The sequence below is a fragment of the Hoplias malabaricus genome, chromosome 12 (genome assembly GCF_029633855.1).
Source record: "Hoplias malabaricus isolate fHopMal1 chromosome 12, fHopMal1.hap1, whole genome shotgun sequence".
Lineage (NCBI taxonomy): Eukaryota > Metazoa > Chordata > Actinopteri > Characiformes > Erythrinidae > Hoplias > Hoplias malabaricus.
The window spans coordinates 7166423-7184079 of record NC_089811.1 but is presented as its reverse complement, the minus strand read 5'-3'; the positions used below and the strand labels follow the sequence as shown (position 1 = coordinate 7184079).

Genomic DNA, 17657 nt, shown 5'->3' with positions numbered 1-17657 from the left:
AAACCCTAATGTACACACACATGTAAAAATGCAGTGTACAACATTGTGCCTCTTCCTTTAACGAACACACACACAGACCCCCCACACCAAATACACCCACCAACATTTGGGGTTTTTGGTTTCCTTTGATGAAGGAGACATCAGCTGTGGAGGTTGAGGAAGGAGACAGTGCTGCTCCTTCACACCCAAGCCCCTAATTTTCCTGTTGGTCTAGGTGACTGAACAAGCAACTTTAACTTAGCCCACTTCTCTAACGATGTACGCCACCACGGCACTAAAGACTGAAGATAGAGAATGAAGAGTAATAACGGAGAACTTGATATAGACAAAACTCATTGCTGAAAGCAAACTGTATAGAGCTTTTCACACAGCTACAGATGCATGGAAAGTTTTGGTTCCCCTTGTGATAGGCTCTAAATGTGTATACGCTCATATTCTGAGTTTAAAACACTCGGTAAAAGCACACACAAATATAAAATGTGACATTAATTTGACATAGGCCACATGCCAGCCATTTAATCACACATTTTAATCACCAAAATGTAATCACACATCTGCTTTAGAGAGTTAAACAGCTGTGCTTTGAGTTCTGTGTGACGTATGGTAAAGAAAAAAAAACATCAAATGGTAAAATTGTGATTTTATACCTGTATTTGCACACATTCACAATATTGCACAGCAATCTATCAACATTAAATCTAAAGGAACATCATTGTAACAAATGTATAACGTTATGGAGAGTGAGAAAAAGGTGTGAGAGTTGAGTACTTGACTCAGGTGGAAACACGAGTGAGATATTCATTCCATTTGCTAGACTGAGATCACACGTTTTAAAAAAAACCCACAACTTGTGAAACTTAAGACCCCAGCACACACACAAACACCTAACCCCAATCAGCCTCTTGGCTAAGTATCACTACGTGACTAAACACGTAACAGTGGTTTGACACCATTCATTTTTTCCATTATGGTAATATGAGAAACAAGCTCTTTACACAAGCAGGCCAGATTAATATTAGATTTTATATTAAACTAAGTTTAAATAACGTCTCTAATAACATCCGTGTTTGGAAAAATAGTTTTGAACTGGGAGTCATATATCAAACACATGGTGCAAATCAATCACACTTCAAACGTCAGTGGAAATTTGTATGTAATGAAAAGTTATTTTCCACTAAATAAATCAATGCCTTTTAAAGTTATTACTCATCAGCATTAGTCACAGGAAGTTTACCTCCTTCATTCAAACCGAGCAGTCGCTCAATGGTTTAAACCCTAAGGGATCTAGAGTTATTACTGTCAACACTACATACATAATTACATTAACACTACCACCATTACACTAGCGATATTGAGTTTACATTCTTTAAGAGTATGTTACATATTTCAGATCTCTTGTGCCCTATTTCCCCACCAATTCCACCCTTTACCTAGGCCTCACCTAATCACACTGTAGCACCAGGCTGGGAGTTTGAACACTAAATGCTTCCTTTGAGACATGTGAAGCCAAACAGCGCTTCTTTTCAAACTGTTGCTAACACCAAGTGATCGGTTCTGTTATGTCAATTAACAGATGCTCATTCTGACTAGCACTAGCATCCAAATGTGGAAACTGAGCTGCACCAACTGCTCGTTTTGAGTTCACTCTTTTTATGATGTCAAGAAAACCAGTGCATTTACACTTTCTGTTCTACCTACAGCAGTTAAGCCCTGTCTATTCACACACAGATTTGACTGCTAGGGTTAGGGTTAGGCATAAAGCTGTGGATGAGAAATAAGTTAGTTGGAAACTAATGTAATGTAATGTTGTCACATTTGGAGAAAATAAGTGCATTTCAGTAAGTTTATACTCCACGGTTCCACTGTGTGATCATGATTCTAGACATCACTGAGGAAATTGGTGCTGGACCATTGAAATAAGTAGCATTCCCATGTTTCCTAGTACATCGTTGTTTCTTTATTTAGGTTCTTGGAGGTAGTTAGGAAACTCTTCATCCTGTATGTGAAACTGGCTTATTTCAATTCATTCTAATCGAGGCGTACTCTGAGAGCTGCTCCCGTGAGCGGATGTTGAATGCAGGTGCTTCTCTGGGTGTCAGATGTTCTAGAGTTGCATAAACGATCTGCTGTGGTTCTCTCTCATGATGGCTTTGGGTTTGTGTGTTGTCGTGATACATTGTGGGACACTGCGAGGTGAAATTATGCTGTAGAGTCACTGTGGACGAATCAGCGATGTTCTTTTGCAGCTCTGGCTCTTCCTGGATGTGGACATGTCCATCATATTTTGGAGGGCTGGGGCTGGCCGGCACCTGAAAGGACATTGACGACTGTCATTTATCAAAGCTACTTTCATTTCAATGCCATTTTACCTCAGCCAATGTTATGCTAATTTAGACTTGTAAGAATAAGCCTCTAAGTAGCTATTTTAAAGGCTAAATTACACCAATAAGCATGAATTTCCACAAAGTCTGTTTTTAACCTGTTAAGTGTCATGTTACTTCTAGATTATGGCCAATGATGCTTGAAGGAACAAGGCTTGAGAATTCTCAAGGTCTATGTCAGTTGTCCTGTGTGTGGATGTGGTGTACCCTTATGAATGCTACACTGTAAAAAAATTCTTGTAAATTTTACAGTAAAATAGTGGCAGCAGAGTTCCCAGCCATTTACCGTATTTTTACAGGAACACTACTGTATTTCAAATTTACAGCATATTACTGTAATTGAATAATACAATATTTTACTGTAAATACTGTGATTTACAGTAAAATACTGGCTACAGAGTTCCCAGCCATTTACCGTATTTTTACAGGAACACTACTGTATTTCAAATTTACAGCATATTACTGTAATTGAATAATACAATAATTTACTGTAAATACTGTGATTTACAATAAAATAGTGGCAGCAGAGTTCCCAGCAATTTACTGTATTTTTATAGGAACACTACTCTATTTTAAATTTACAGCATATTACTGTAATTGAATAATACAATAATTTACTGTAAATACTGCAATTTACAGTAAAATACTGGCAGCAGAGTTCCCAGCCATTTACTGTATTTTTACAGGAACACTACTGTATTTCAAATTTACAGCATATTACTGTAATTGAATAATACAATAATTTACTGTAAATACTGTGATTTACAGTAAAATACTGGCAGCAGAGTTCCCAGCCATTTACTGTATTTTTACAGGAACACTACTGTATTTCAAATTTACAGCATATTACTGTAATTGAGTATTACAATAAAATACTGTAGCAGACTTTTTTTTACATTGTACTTTTTTACAGTGTACTTTAAAGTAAAGCATTCCTGAAGACGTTTCCAGAAGTTTTTAGCCTCTTAAACTACAGAATAATTATGAAATTATAACTTAAATATACTTCAGGGTTCACAATAAATTAGACATATATATTTACAACAGGCCAAAAAGTAAGAAGCTGAGATGATTTTATCACTTACCCCTGTTCTGTGGTTGTTACATTTTCTTGAACCTAAAATATATTGAAAATAAGAAAATAAGAACCAAGGCCTGATAAGATGCCCTATAGAAGATGTTCATGAACACAACTCCCCTAATCTTAACATCATAAATACCATAACAGCAGGAAATAATAAACAAATAATAAAATAAATAATAAAGTGATTTATTACTCACATATGCATCCATGTAGGCTCAAAAAAGTAACCAACATCACAACAGTAACCAGGGAGAAGATACCCATGCAGATTATAATGTAGGGTAACCAGCTCAAGGGCTCCCCACCTGATTTACTGTCATTTACAGTTGAGTTTGCTGAAAAAAGGAAAATAATACTAATTCAAAACAGGAAGTGTACATATGGAAAGACATTAAAATCTATGGAATCGACATGTTTCCATGTTATGACTCTGGACATTTATTTCTAAATCATTCATTCATTGTCTGTAACCGCTTATCCAGTTCAGGGTCATGGTGGGTCCAGAACCTACCTGGAATCATAGGGCGCAAGGCGGGTATACACCCTGAAGGGGGCGTCAGTCCTTCACAGGGCAACACAAACCCACACACTCACACCAACAGACACTTTTTGAGTCCAGCTAACAACGTGTATTTGTGACTGTAGGAGGAAACCGGAGCACCCGGAGGAAACCCATACAGACACACGGAGAACACACCACACTCCTCACAGACAGTCACCCGGAGGAAACCCACGCAGACACAGGGAGAACACACCACACTCTTCACAGACAGTCACCTGGAGGAAATCCACACAGACACAGGGAGAACACACCACACTCCTCACAGACAGTCACCCGGAGGAAACCCACACAGACACAGGGAGAACACACCACACTCCTCACAGACAGTCACCCAGAGGAAACCCACGCAGACACAGGGAGAACACACCACACTCTTCACAGACAGTCACCTGGAGGAAACCCACACAGACACAGGGAGAACACACCACACTCCTCACAGACAGTCACCCAGAGGAAACCCACGCAGACACAGGGAGAACACACCACACTCCTCACAGACAGTCACCCAGAGGAAACCCACGCAGACACAGGGAGAACACACCACACTCCTCACAGACAGTCACCCGGAGGAAACCCACGCAGACACGGGGAGAACACACCACACTCCTCACAGACAGTCACCCGGAGGAAACCCACACAGACACAGGGAGAACACACCACACTCCTCACAGACAGTCACCCGGAGCGGGACTCGAACCCAAAACCTCCAGGTCCCTGGAGCTGTGTGACTGTGAAACTATTTATAAACTTAACCACCATTTTTAAACACCATATTTAACTGAAACCAGTACAAAGTCCACATTTCAAATGTTGAAATTAAATGTTTTTTGAAAAATATTTGCCCATTTTTAATATGATACTAGCAACATATTAAACATAAAAGCTGGTGCAACAAAAGTAAAAACTGGTAAAGTTGTGTAATGACACAAAGAAAAAACATTAACTGGCAACTGGACAGAGACATATTTGCAGTTAAAAAGAGCAGAAAGTCTGAGTCTTTCAGAAGTAAAGATGGGGAGGGGTTGAAATATTATTTTTGAATTTCTATCACTATTCACCTGCACAGTATTATACACAGAGTGCTGGCAAAGAGTGAAAAAAATATATATATATTTCTCAACTCAAAAGGCCTCTGGGCCTGGGACTGGGACAAAGTGGAAAAGTGTCCTGTGGTCTGACAAATCAAAATTTGAAATTCTTTTTGAAAATCATGGAAACTGCATCCTCCAGCTAGTGCAGAGGGACTGGCTTGTTAAAAGTGCACAATGCAAAAGCCAGTATCTGTAATGGTCTAGGAGGTCTGTGAGGGCACAGTTGATGTTAAACGATACATACAGGTGTAGGACATGCTGCCATTTTGACATTGTCTTTAAGTCAAGTCAAATACATATTCTCCATGGACTACAACAGCATGTGACTTTAGTAAAAGAGTCCAGAAGTTCCCATTGAAAAGAACTGGGGCGTTATGAAACTAAAATCACTAACAGAGCTGTTGAGCGGCTGAAATCTAACAAGCAAGAAACTTGAGAGAAAAAAAAGAGGTGATGAACACAGGGGTAAACAACACCCGTGTCCCAACTTTTTTTATTTTTTAAATGGATGGAGGGCATTAAATTCAAAATAATTTTGGAACTGTTTTAACTTTCAGATCACTGTTCCTACTTAACCACAGTGTATGTGTTAATACTAAGACACTACTATATTTAACATTACCATAGCAACCAAATGATCAGTTTCTCACCTGAACCATTAATCAACACATTAATGGTGTGGCTGGATGATGAAGAACCTAAATATGAAGCTACGCATCTGTAGAAGCCTTCATCATGGTCTGATACGCTCCTGAAGTTCAGATATGAGATGAACACCTTCTCCTCTGTAGTCTGTGAGTGTGTAGTGGTTATTAGATCTGTTTCATTCACTGGTATCCTATTGTTCGCTTCATCAAGTTTGAACCATTTCACAGCTGGTATCTCCTCACAGTAACGCACTGGACATGAGATATTTAATGGGCTTTTTGTCAAACCTCTCACAGAAGTGTTCTTCCGAACATTGATTGTAGGAGCACAGAACCTATCAGCAGAACCTACAGGAAAGAGGAGAACCTGAAGTTACATCTTAATCACATATTAAAGACAGATCACATAAAGACAGATCACATATTGTCAGATCACATAAAGACAGATCACATATTAAAGACAGATCACATATTGTCAGATCACATAAAGACAGATCACATATTAAAGACAGATCACATATTTAAGACAGATCACATATTTAAGACAGATCACATAAAGACAGATCACATATTTAAGACAGATCACATAAAGACAGATCACATATTTAAGACAGATCACATAAAGACAGATCACATATTTAAGACAGATCACATAAAGACAGATCACATATTTAAGACAGATCACATAAAGACAGATCACATATTAAAGACAGATTACATAAAGACAGATCACATATTGACAGATCACATAAAGACAGATCACATATTTAAGACAGATCACATATTAAAGACAGATCACATAAAGACAGATCACATATTAAAGACAGATCACATAAAGACAGATCACATATTAAAGACAGATCAAATATTAAAGACAGATCACATAAAGACAGATCACATATTAAAGACAGATTACATAAAGACAGATCACATATTGACAGATCACATAAAGACAGATCACATATTTAAGACAGATCACATATTAAAGACAGATCACATAAAGACAGATCACATATTAAAGACAGATCACATATTAAAGACAGATCACATAAAGACAGATCACATATTAAAGACAGATCACATAAAGACAGATCACATATTAAAGACATAATTTTATTTATTTCCTGATACACAATGCAATGTTTGCACAGGCCACATATTTATTTCCCCTTCAATATGTTAAACATGGCTAACAAACAGTAAGTGAAATTTGAAATGTATGGTGTGTTCTCTCCAGAGAATTTGAACTTATTTTTACTTGTAATTTAATTTGATTGAAGCAGATTGCATTTTCCAAGTGCTTCTATTTTTCACATATATTTTTGTTGTGGAAATATGCTTTATGTGCATATGTGATTCTTGTATACAGGTTTCTCTATGTACATTTGATGTTGACCGTGAGACCGCAAGAAAAATTTAAACCTGTGTTTTTTATTTGCTCTTCTATTTGTGTGATCATAGAGATAAGACCTGGCTGTAACAGGGAATAGACAAAGCAGAGGTTTCAAAACCAAACAACTTCAATTAAATTTGATTTAAAATCACTGTGAAAAGTTGCTGTCCAAACAAAACGATGATTTGCATTTTTCTTCACAATTTAATTCCTTCACACTGAGATAAAATGTCATCATAAATGGACCAGCAAATTCTCTTAGATGTTCTCCATGTTCTCCACACGTTTGTGGGAAATCGTACACATTAATCTGCACATAAAAGGGATGCAGGTTTAAATTACAACTCAGTAAGTGATCAACATGGAGACCTTGATGTAAACTGTATTAAACTGCAAGTTCAAACAGTCAGACTTCCAATGAAACACGTGACCTGTTTCGAATGAAACATCCTTTGAAACTCATAAAAATAGAGTTCATCTCTTAAAGGGGGAAATCCAATGATTTTTTTTTAAAATATTTTTAATTTTGTGCCATTACACAGTTAAGAGGTAAACATCATGTGAAAGTGCTCTATTCTAAGACTATTTTCTTTACAGATGTAGAGACGGAAACCTGAACTCATGTCTACAGCAAATATAACCACTACAGTTAACAGTCTCATAACAATTGTAACAGTATGACACTGTATCTGTATTAATTTTATATGATATCTCCACTTTTTTTTAGGTTTTATGGGTATTAATGTAATCAGATTTCTGGTTCCATTCATCAACACGGTGAGCTTTTCTAAAATCAATTGTTTTTATTATTTATTTATTTATTTATTTTTATATACTTTAACCCTACATCATTTTTGAAAAATGTGTGGAATTTCTCTTTGAATTATACTTTGTAGAAATAAACTGGCAAACGTAATCTCAGCTGTTAAAAAGAAAAAGAAAAAAAAGCATCATTACCTTGAGCATCTATAGTTCCAATAAGAACAAGAGCCATTAGAAATACATTTATCCCTGAGGCCATTTCCACAGACTGTTTGTCCATCCTGGGTTAATCTAAACGTATGATTAAGAAAGTCTTCCAAACAAAAACATCTTCATCTCGAGTGTCAGAGTTTGAAGTCAGTGAAAGTATACTTTTCTGTGACAGTGTCTACCCCGCCCCCCCCATTCTCACATCTCTCACTCCACGTGTGGTTTCTATTTCCTTTATTTTGATTCCACTCATCTTGACTTCCGCCTGCAGAGAGAACATCTTGTAATGTTGGCCCAAAATTTGTGGACGCCTCCTCACTTAACTCAATTTCAGAAGTAAATGGTTAACAATTATATGGTTCCCACGGGGTGTTACACTGATGCTGGGGCTTTTCTGTCAGAGCTTGGGGACATTCAGCCACGGAAACATTAGTGAATTCAGGTTCACTGTTGGGTGGCGATATCTGGTTTTAAAAGACTCAATGTCTTTTAAGGCGGAACGATGTGTTTGAGGAGAAACATGACTGTTGTTGTACATGGCTGAGGTTTTGTTTTTTTAACTTGTCTATAGGTTTTTAGTCACTGTTTGAATGACTACAGAAACTCATTTGCAACTTGAGTTGTTTAGTTTTGTAGCACTTTCTGTCTGAGTTTACTTTCATGCAGTTAGCACGCTCCTGAATTTGGTGTCAGTTCCACCTTAAGTAAACTGAAACCTACCTATGGAGCAGGAACAGAACACTATCCTCATCTCAGTTCATGCTTTTCAAAGTTTGGAGGTCTCTCCGTGGAATAAACAACTCCAGATGTCTTTTCTGTGCCATGGGCCGAGTGAGAAAGCCTAGCATTTTGGACCAATACACTTTGTTTTTTAGTCATTTACAGACACTGTATATCAAACATTAGACCAGTTTTGAGCATGAAAACAATGCAAACAGAGTGGGCAAATGGTGAGGAAATATCTGATTTTTTATAAAAAGTGTTTTTATTCTTTTTTTTATTAAAATCTTGCCCCCTTTTAAAATGAATTATAATTATAAAATTGTTAGCGCATAATTCTTCAATTCAAATCATTTTCAGAATGTATTAATAGTTAGTGTGTTGAATTGAATACACTTTATTTATCCCAAAGTGGGCAATTCATGCTGGTCCCATAGACATTAATAAACAGTATACAACAGACAATGAATAAATAAATAAATAAATAAATAAATAAACAAACAGAAATAAAACCAATCCAAAACTAATGTAGATTCTCATTCAGTATTTTAATGGCTTCAGGTACAAAGGTTGCTGTCGTTGCACAGTCCGACATCTAGGACAACAGTAGAGATGACCATGAGGCAACAATTCAAAAGCAAAATAGAAAACATACGATGGCTCATTAATAATAAGTCATACTTTTTTCAGAGTGAATAGAGCAGACGATTTGACCGAGAGTGCCTGAGGGGGAGTTTGAGCTCTCGCCCCTCGCTGCCGTTGTATACTTAGCTAAACCTATGTGTGCTTTTAGGTCTTTTACACCTTTATTTGCTACACAAAACATGGGAATTTCTTTTTTAATTCATCCGAGAACTTACATTTAGGGACTAGTTTGTGAAGGAAACTTCTCGAAGTTCTATGTAAGCTCTAGAAAAACAAAATCCTGGACGTTTGTGAAATTCCGCCCGGACATTTTTTTAAGTCTAAAAAAGAGGACATGTCCGGGTAAACGAGGACGTCTGGTCACTCTATCTATACTGGACCAGGGTAATGGAGTCAAACTGTCCGACTGCATGTTTTGTGGTTTTATTTTACTAAACACCCCAAAAATCTAAGCTTGTACAACTATAGTCGGTACAAAACTAAACGGATGCACTTATTGATCAGTTTTTATCCGTGTTTGAATATTCCTCATCAATACTCTTTACTACTAAACTAATGAATGGACTCTTAAATAGCGTAATGTACTCAATTAACGTACTCTGTAGAATGGTAATATGTAGATTTGAAAAGTCCCTTGAGTTGTAACCACAAGGTACTGAGTTGTGGCCTCTCTCTCATTTAACAGTGAACGCTGCCCTCTTGTGCCTGTGGAAGAAAAGCAATATTCCCTTTTGTAAACACCTTCATAATCCGCTGATGAGCTGGATCTGGTGAGTTTGGGTGAGGAAGAGTTGTGACGGTAAAGTCAGAGGGTCCCCAGTGCACTCCGCCTCAGTCAGCAACAGAACAAACGCATGTAAACACTTCAGTGTCTCTGTGATAAAACATGAAGGAGCTCCAGTGTAGGTATGGAATAATTAACACAGGTTTCACGTCAAAGCGAGCTATTAATAACTGAGTGGACACACTGAGGAGCTCAAACCTCATACCAGGCTTTCGCTGAATTCCAGAGGTTCCTGAAACTAACAAGTCTTTATTGCCTGTCTACAATCTTCCTATTAAATATAATTCACCATATTTATTAGTAATTTAAAAAATCACATAATTGAGGACCTTATATTTACAGACAGCGCAACTAAGGTAAATGACACAACTATGCGATACCTATAACGGCCACCAGAGGGCACCACCTTCATTTAACGCCTTATTCAAGGTAATGGAGCACTGTTTGACCCCATGTTTGACATTTTGGGGATTCATTTCCGCAGATTTTCAAAAAGGACAAATAGTTACACACCTGGTAAGTCTATTATTACTTGTCAGAACCTAAAATGGACTAAAATGACTTGTCATGGCCCAAACATAAGCCATGAAATGCATATTTGTAACTCATAAAATATACTGTATCTTTATATATATATATATAAACCGAAAAAAAACACTTGTAGAGTGGTTGAGACACCACGTGGGATCCTATTAGACTTGAATAAATATCAGATAAATAAAGTTGGAACACTCAAAAGTTTTCTGGTAAATGTTTACATATAAATCCACATCTGAGCCACAAACTGGATCCCAGATGATGTCTCTAAAGCCATATAATATGTAAAAAAATAAAACTAGAGGTCTGCATTTCCAGGAGGAAACGCGAGATGTTGCGCCGCCGAAACCCCCGTCCCCCGATCCGCGTCTTTCCCGCTTAAAGCGAGGTCCTCGGTACGGAAACCCGCGTGGGTCACTAGGCGACGCTTATGGTGAAGGAGTTTACTGCTAAGCTGTTGGTAGTGGGATGTTAAGAGAGCACTCTCCCACAGCAGTTTACATTGGACTCTATGGAGCTCGGTAGGCCGTGAATGGAAAATGGGGTCAAAGGTCATGAAGCGGGCGGGCTATCGGCCTATAATTTCACGTGGTGGGACCGTGGACTCTCGGGTCTTGAAGATGAAGAGTTGATGATGAAGAATCTTGAAGATGAAGAGTCTCAATGATGAAGTTTTTCGCAATTAGTCGCAAATAAGAAAGAGATATCTGATCCAGTCACCCCAGTGGCTTGAATCAAATGGAACGAATCACTGGAAATTTCGAACAGAAGTACAACACAAAATGGCACTGTTATGACTGCTGCTGCTTACGTTTTAATTTAAAATATACTGCCAGCCAATCGTGGGGGAGGATTCATTTTGTGTTTTATAAAATCATGTTTGAAAATCCAGATCAACGTCTCATCTTTAGCAGTGTAACGGAGCACAGCACGCAGACTACAGTAAGTGGATTTTTTCACATTAATTACAATTATTCAATGTATGAACTTAATGTCATGACACTACATTCAAGTGATAGAAACCATTTAGCTACAAATGTTATGTTGAAATTTATATTGTCATTTCAAGATCGCTTGTTTGAAAAAAATTAAATACAGGATTTTGTGATTAGGTTACTACAGTAAAATACAGTGGAACCTCTAGCTACGAACTTGATCCGTTCCGTGACCCGGTTCGTAAGTGGGAAAGTTCGTTTCTCGAGTCAATTTTCCCCATTTAAAATAATGGAAAAGCAATTAATGCGTTTCAGCCCCCACCCCGAAAGTCACCCGTTTTGCACTGATATATGTTTACAACACTCTCAAATTAGTAAAAAATACATGTAGCGTTACTAAAAATAAAAAAGAAATACAGTGGTAACAGTAATAAAAAAGAAATAAAGTTTGAAGTGGTTACACATCGCTACCTTGAAGACATGACGACTGGCTGGAGGAGTAACACAGGCACTGGGCGACGAAGCGTAGACACGGCTTAACTTAGCACGAATTTACATGTCTGCTATTTACACTAATGCTAAATTGCTAAATCTACAATGTGCTAATCTTAAAAGCTCACTCAAGTCTGGGCACTGGGAGACTCGCCTATTGGGGTCAGTGGCCATTTCAGTGCCTTATTTTCAAAATGTAATGTGATGCAATTTTAAAGTGAACATTTTGTTACTTACTATAACGTCATAACCACTGTAACTTCAGTAAATGTTTTTTTTTTTGTTTAAATGATTAAATGCACATTATTTTAATGTTGATGTTGAATATTGTATTATATATTTTTTTTGTAGATTATGAGTCATCAACAAACCCAAGGTATGCAGGAGGTAACAAAACATTACTACATACAGCACTCAATACTCAGAAGTAAGCAGTCAGTTATTCAGTGTATGATATGAAAATCATTTGCAGCAATTCATGTATTAATATAAAGATTAGCTTTAGCGTACCTTGCAATAAATAAGTATTGTTCCCAGTGACTGGACTTAATGTAGGCACAGATGAAGATTCTTAACTCAAAAATATACACTGAAATACATCTGAGTTGAACCTCAGTTTCAGCTACAGTAAAAGTCCATATGAAATAATAATAAGAAATTATCCAGCAGTTATAGATCAATAAGGGAAATCAGTCACAGCACACCATGGGGGCAAACCTAGGCGTCACTGCCCAGGTTGAGTGGCTTGGTAGAGGTGGATTAAGGTGGCACTCTGTGGTCCCCCTCTTTAATAATTGGCTTCATGGAAAATTACCCCCAGAGGTCCTGCTCATCCACTGCGGTGGGAATGACTCGGGCAAAATTAAGTCTTTGCACCTCACTGCAGTGATGAAGCGTGACCTACAAGAGCTCCATCGGCACTTTCCCCAAATGATTATTATTTTATCAAACATCACCCAAAGACGCCGCTGGGGTTCTGTACACCCTAAAAAAATTGAACATGTGGGTTCAAGTGGGTGAACAGTGAAATGGCTACTTTTGTGTTGGATATTAATGGGGGTGTAGTGCATCACCATGACATACACTTTAACGAGCCTGACCACTTTCTTAGAGATGAGGTTCATTTGACCCCTTTGAGCAATGACATTTTTTTAGATGACATATCTAGGTGTCTCAGAGCCTTGTTCCCACAGGGGTGAGATGGAATTAATGCTCTAGAGAAGCTTTTTAGCTTTTTAAATGAGCAGCTCAGACTTCTTAAAGTGTATGTAATGTTTGATGTTATTTAGGTTCATATTAGCTTTATAAGTATTACATTTGTTGCCATAGTACTGTTCATTTTCTTACCCATATTAAATAATCATTTTTTGATTGGTCTTCCCTTTCCCACAAATTACAATCAATTGGCCATAAATCCAAATTTGGTTTTGATCAAATTTCTGTTCCCTCATGTCAAAGCCATCTATCCACCTCAACCAAACACTCACCGCCTCCTGGTTCTTTGACCTGTCTCTCCCCTTGGTAAATGTAGCTTGGAGAATGGAGTTTGAAACTTCCAAGTGACATACAACAGCAGGCAACCATCCTACAAGAACCGTTTATGGTATGTACAGTAAAAGCTTCTCCGTGTTATAACCTGTTTCCTTAGATACACTGAATTTGTGTAATACTGTATTTATACTGTTTTTCTTTTCAGAAGGATATCTTGCACTCCCTCCTGTAATTGTCCCCCAAAATGAACACATCTTGGAGGATGCGGCGTGCAAGCCTCTCCACTAACACTCTGTGGTCCCCCTCTTTAATAATTGGCTTCATGTAAAATAACCCCAGAGGTCCTGCTCATCCACTGCGGTGGCTGATATCTTGCACTCCCTCCTGTAATTGTCCCCCAAAATGAACACATCTTGGAGGATGCTGTGTGCAAGCCTCTGCACTAACACTATGTGGTCCCACTGTGGTGGCTGATATCTTGCACTCCCTCCTGTAATTATCCCCCAAAATGAACGCATCTTGGAGGATGCTGCGTGCAAGCCTCTCCACTAACACTCTGTGGTCCGCCTCTTTAATAATTGGCTTCATGGAAAATTACCACCAGAGGTCCTGCTCATCCACTGCGGTGGCTGATATCTGGCACTCCCTCCTGTAATTGTCCCCCAAAATGAATGCATCTTGGAGGATGCTGTGTGCAAGCCTCTGCACTAACACTATGTGGTCCCACTGTGGTGGCTGATATCTTGCACTCCCTCCTGTAATTATCCCCCAAAATGAACGCATCTTGGAGGATGCTGCGTGCAAGCCTCTCCACCAACATCGATGCTCTGGGTCTTATCTGTCAGAAAAGAGCAGCCAACCACTGTTCAAGTGCCTAGTAAGCAGGATGCAGAGATATGCTGATGATCTTAATATTGTCACCCAACATGGATTAATTTTTTTAATGTTGCTTTGTCTTTCAGTATAACATCATATGTTTCCCACAGTGTCATCCAACAGCCAGTTGGTGGATGGAATCGGCAACCCTCTCCCCCTGTACCTGCAGTAATGAAGTTATTGACTGTTACACACCTGTTTTAAGGTTCCACTGACTGATGTACAAATATAGCCATCAACACTTTAAGGACCCAATACCTCACTGCCCTGAAGTGAGCGTGTGTCGTATCCAGTTCCCCAACACTGACAATATGTTAATAAAACAAAGCATAAAACAAGGCCTACTTATCATTTCTTTGTGCATTAGCTCTGCGTTACATGTAAGTATAAATTAACCATAAATTGATGTACTTTTTAAATTAGTTGTGCCAGATCAAATGTGGAACTAACATGGTGCCTACTGTAAAACATGGACTTAAGAGTGTGTCATATTTCTAAACAAAATTGCAGCCTATATACAGGATTCAATTTGTACAATTCAGAAAATGTAGCGAAGGTAAATCCCATTACCTTAAGTCACCAGCTGGGTCATTGTAGGTTTGTTACAAAATAAGTAGAAAATTTAAAATTGTTTTCTTAAAAAAATATATAGAAGTTGAAGACTCTGTCACTTATTGTGTGTAAACCGCTTATTAAGTTCAGGGTCACGGCAGGTCCGGAGCCTAGCCAAAATCAATGTAGAGTTCTGGTGCTAAGTATTATGACCATATCATTAGTGTAGAGTTTTGTGCTATATATGATGACAGGTAGAGGAATCCCATTGAATATCAATCAATAAATCACATTTTATTTGTATAGTACTTTTCACATTAGAAGTCATTACAAAGCTGTTTTACACAGATGTGGAACCAAGACTCCTATGAGCAAGCCAGGAGTGACAGTGGCAAAGATAAACAAAGTTATATATAATATGAATTTAGAAAAGTAGTGAAGAAGATAGACGTGAGAGGGAGCAGGATGTGGTAACTCATTCTGTGTGAGAGTAAAAGTAGGTACAGAGTCTGTTTGGGCTAAGAAAATGGCCATGCATGATGTTGTAGAAGAAACAAGGCCAAGATCTTGGAGAGATTTCATAGAGTGGAGCTGGATCAGGACAACATCAAGGACAGCAGCAGGAACAGGGCTCTCCCCCTCAGTCTCTGCCTCTGTCCCTCCCCCTCCCCCCTCTCTCTCTCACACACGCACGCTCACAGAATACAACTGACAACGATTCAATGAATTTCGACCGGGGGACCCTCCAAAAAATCACCCGTAGCTCGAAAACTTTTCCCAATCAAAATTGAACGAAACATACCGTAGCGACAAGGACAGTCTGGTGCCTGAGATGGTGTAAAAATTGTTGCACTTTGAGCGAGAATTGATGGTGTAATGAGTTAAATACAGGCAAAGTTTTGAAAATCTGCGTGCCGAGCCGCTCTTAAAATACATTGAGCTCTATATGGGAGTAAAACCCTCCCAAGTGTCAAACAAACATTCATAACTCAAAAACGGTATTCTCAAAGGGTCTGATACTTTAGTTTAAGAAAGGGGAAATTTCTCTAGCATCTAAAATTTAAATGAAGTCTGTAGGTGAAAGTATAAGGAAGTTATGGTGAAATGTTAGGCAGAAAATTGAAAAAGAAAAAAAAATCATTTCATTGGGTTCCTATGGGAGCGTACCCACCCTCCGAACAAATGCTTATAGCTTGGAAAGATTTCCCCACATCACTTAACCGTATATACCGTTGCCACAAGGAGAGTCTGGGGATCGATATGGTATAAAAATATGCAGATTAAGTGAGAATTGAGCATGTTATGACGAGTTAAAAACAGGAAAAAATTTAGAAACCGCACTCTGAGCCGCTCTAAAAAATACATTGAACTCTATGGGAACCGAAACCATCCCTAGTGCCGAACAAAAATTCATAACTCAAAAACCGTATTTTCAATAGCGTTCAATTTTAGAGGTTTTAGAAAGGACAAGTTTCTCTACCATTTAAAATTTAAATCAAGTTTCTAGGTGAAACTATAAGGAAGTTATGGCGAATTGTTCGGCTGAAAAGTGAAAAAGCGGTTTTCGGACAAAGAATCTAGAGTTTATGACCTCACCCACTCTAAGAGCCTCCCATTGAAATGAATGGAGGGATTTTTAAGGAGGGATAGAAAGGGAAGGATGAGTGCAAGAGGTCCAAAAACGGACATGATGGGACCTGGTACACACAGGTCCAACCGTCTGAAATCCCGTGTCCGTAGCTTGAAAAATGGCAGAGTTAGAGCATTTTGAAAATTAATTCCACAGAAATGACTGGGGAAAAACGGAGCAAACGAGTGCAGGTATCAGAAAGCTGTATACAAGCCCACATCGTCGCTATAGGACGCACGATTTGCAGGTGGAACAGAGTCGATAGCTCGAAAGCTGCGGGACTAGTTAAGCAGACAAGGAAACGCGGAATAATAAGAATAATTTAAAAAAAAATAAAAAATATGACTTTCGAAGAACAACATAATAAAAAGAAGAATAAACTGACTTAAGAAGAACAATATATTGCGCGCGGCTAAAGCAGCAAGCGCAACATAATAAACTGAGCATCTACATTTTTTTGGCATTCAGGAGTAAATTGGAAGCACATGTAAACATTCTTGTGGTCAGAGGCCTTTAAAAGGATCTTTAAAAGACTTTAAAAGGATCTTTTACAAAACAATACATACTTCATTTATTCCAAACTTTCAGAAAAAAATAATCATTCAAATATGGCCGTGAATTTTCAGATAAATTCAGAAAATGGCCAGTTGATAAACACTCAGACTGGACTGAGAACCCTCCCTCACAGTTCATCTTTTGCAACACACACTGCACCTAGCATAATTTGGAACAGAAAATGATTTTAAGCTCTAATAGCTTTATATGAGTGTAAAATCTCATCTTTTGTAAAACAGAACACATAGATATTAAATAAGAATATTAGTAGATTTATGGGGTGGTCAGTTAGTTAGAACACAGTACAACC

At 38.1% G+C, this 17657-nt stretch overlaps 1 protein-coding gene across 1 annotated transcript; it reads right to left on the bottom strand.

Annotated features, from left to right (window-relative positions):
- Positions 1 to 506: 506 nt before the first annotated feature.
- LOC136664151 (B- and T-lymphocyte attenuator-like) lies at positions 507 to 8252 on the bottom strand. The gene is made up of 5 exons (XM_066641228.1): positions 8116 to 8252; positions 5769 to 6113; positions 3663 to 3800; positions 3467 to 3498; positions 507 to 2309 (listed from the first exon to the last, which is right to left on the bottom strand). The coding sequence occupies exons 1-5, from the start codon at positions 8198 to 8200 to the stop codon at positions 2019 to 2021; spliced, it is 891 nt and encodes a 296-aa protein (XP_066497325.1). The 5' UTR covers positions 8201 to 8252; the 3' UTR covers positions 507 to 2018.
- Positions 8253 to 17657: the final 9405 nt, after the last annotated feature.

Coding starts and splice junctions, on each gene's coding strand:
- LOC136664151 (XM_066641228.1), bottom strand. CDS start 8,200: ATGGACAAACAGTCTGTGGAAATGGCCTCAGGGATAAATGTATTTCTA. Junction 3,801..5,768: donor TGTGTTGATTAATGGTTCAG/GTGAGAAACTGA, acceptor TCCTTTTTTCAG/CAAACTCAACTGTAAATGAC. Junction 2,310..3,466: donor GTAACAACCACAGAACAGGG/GTAAGTGATAAA, acceptor ATGTCCTTTCAG/GTGCCGGCCAGCCCCAGCCC.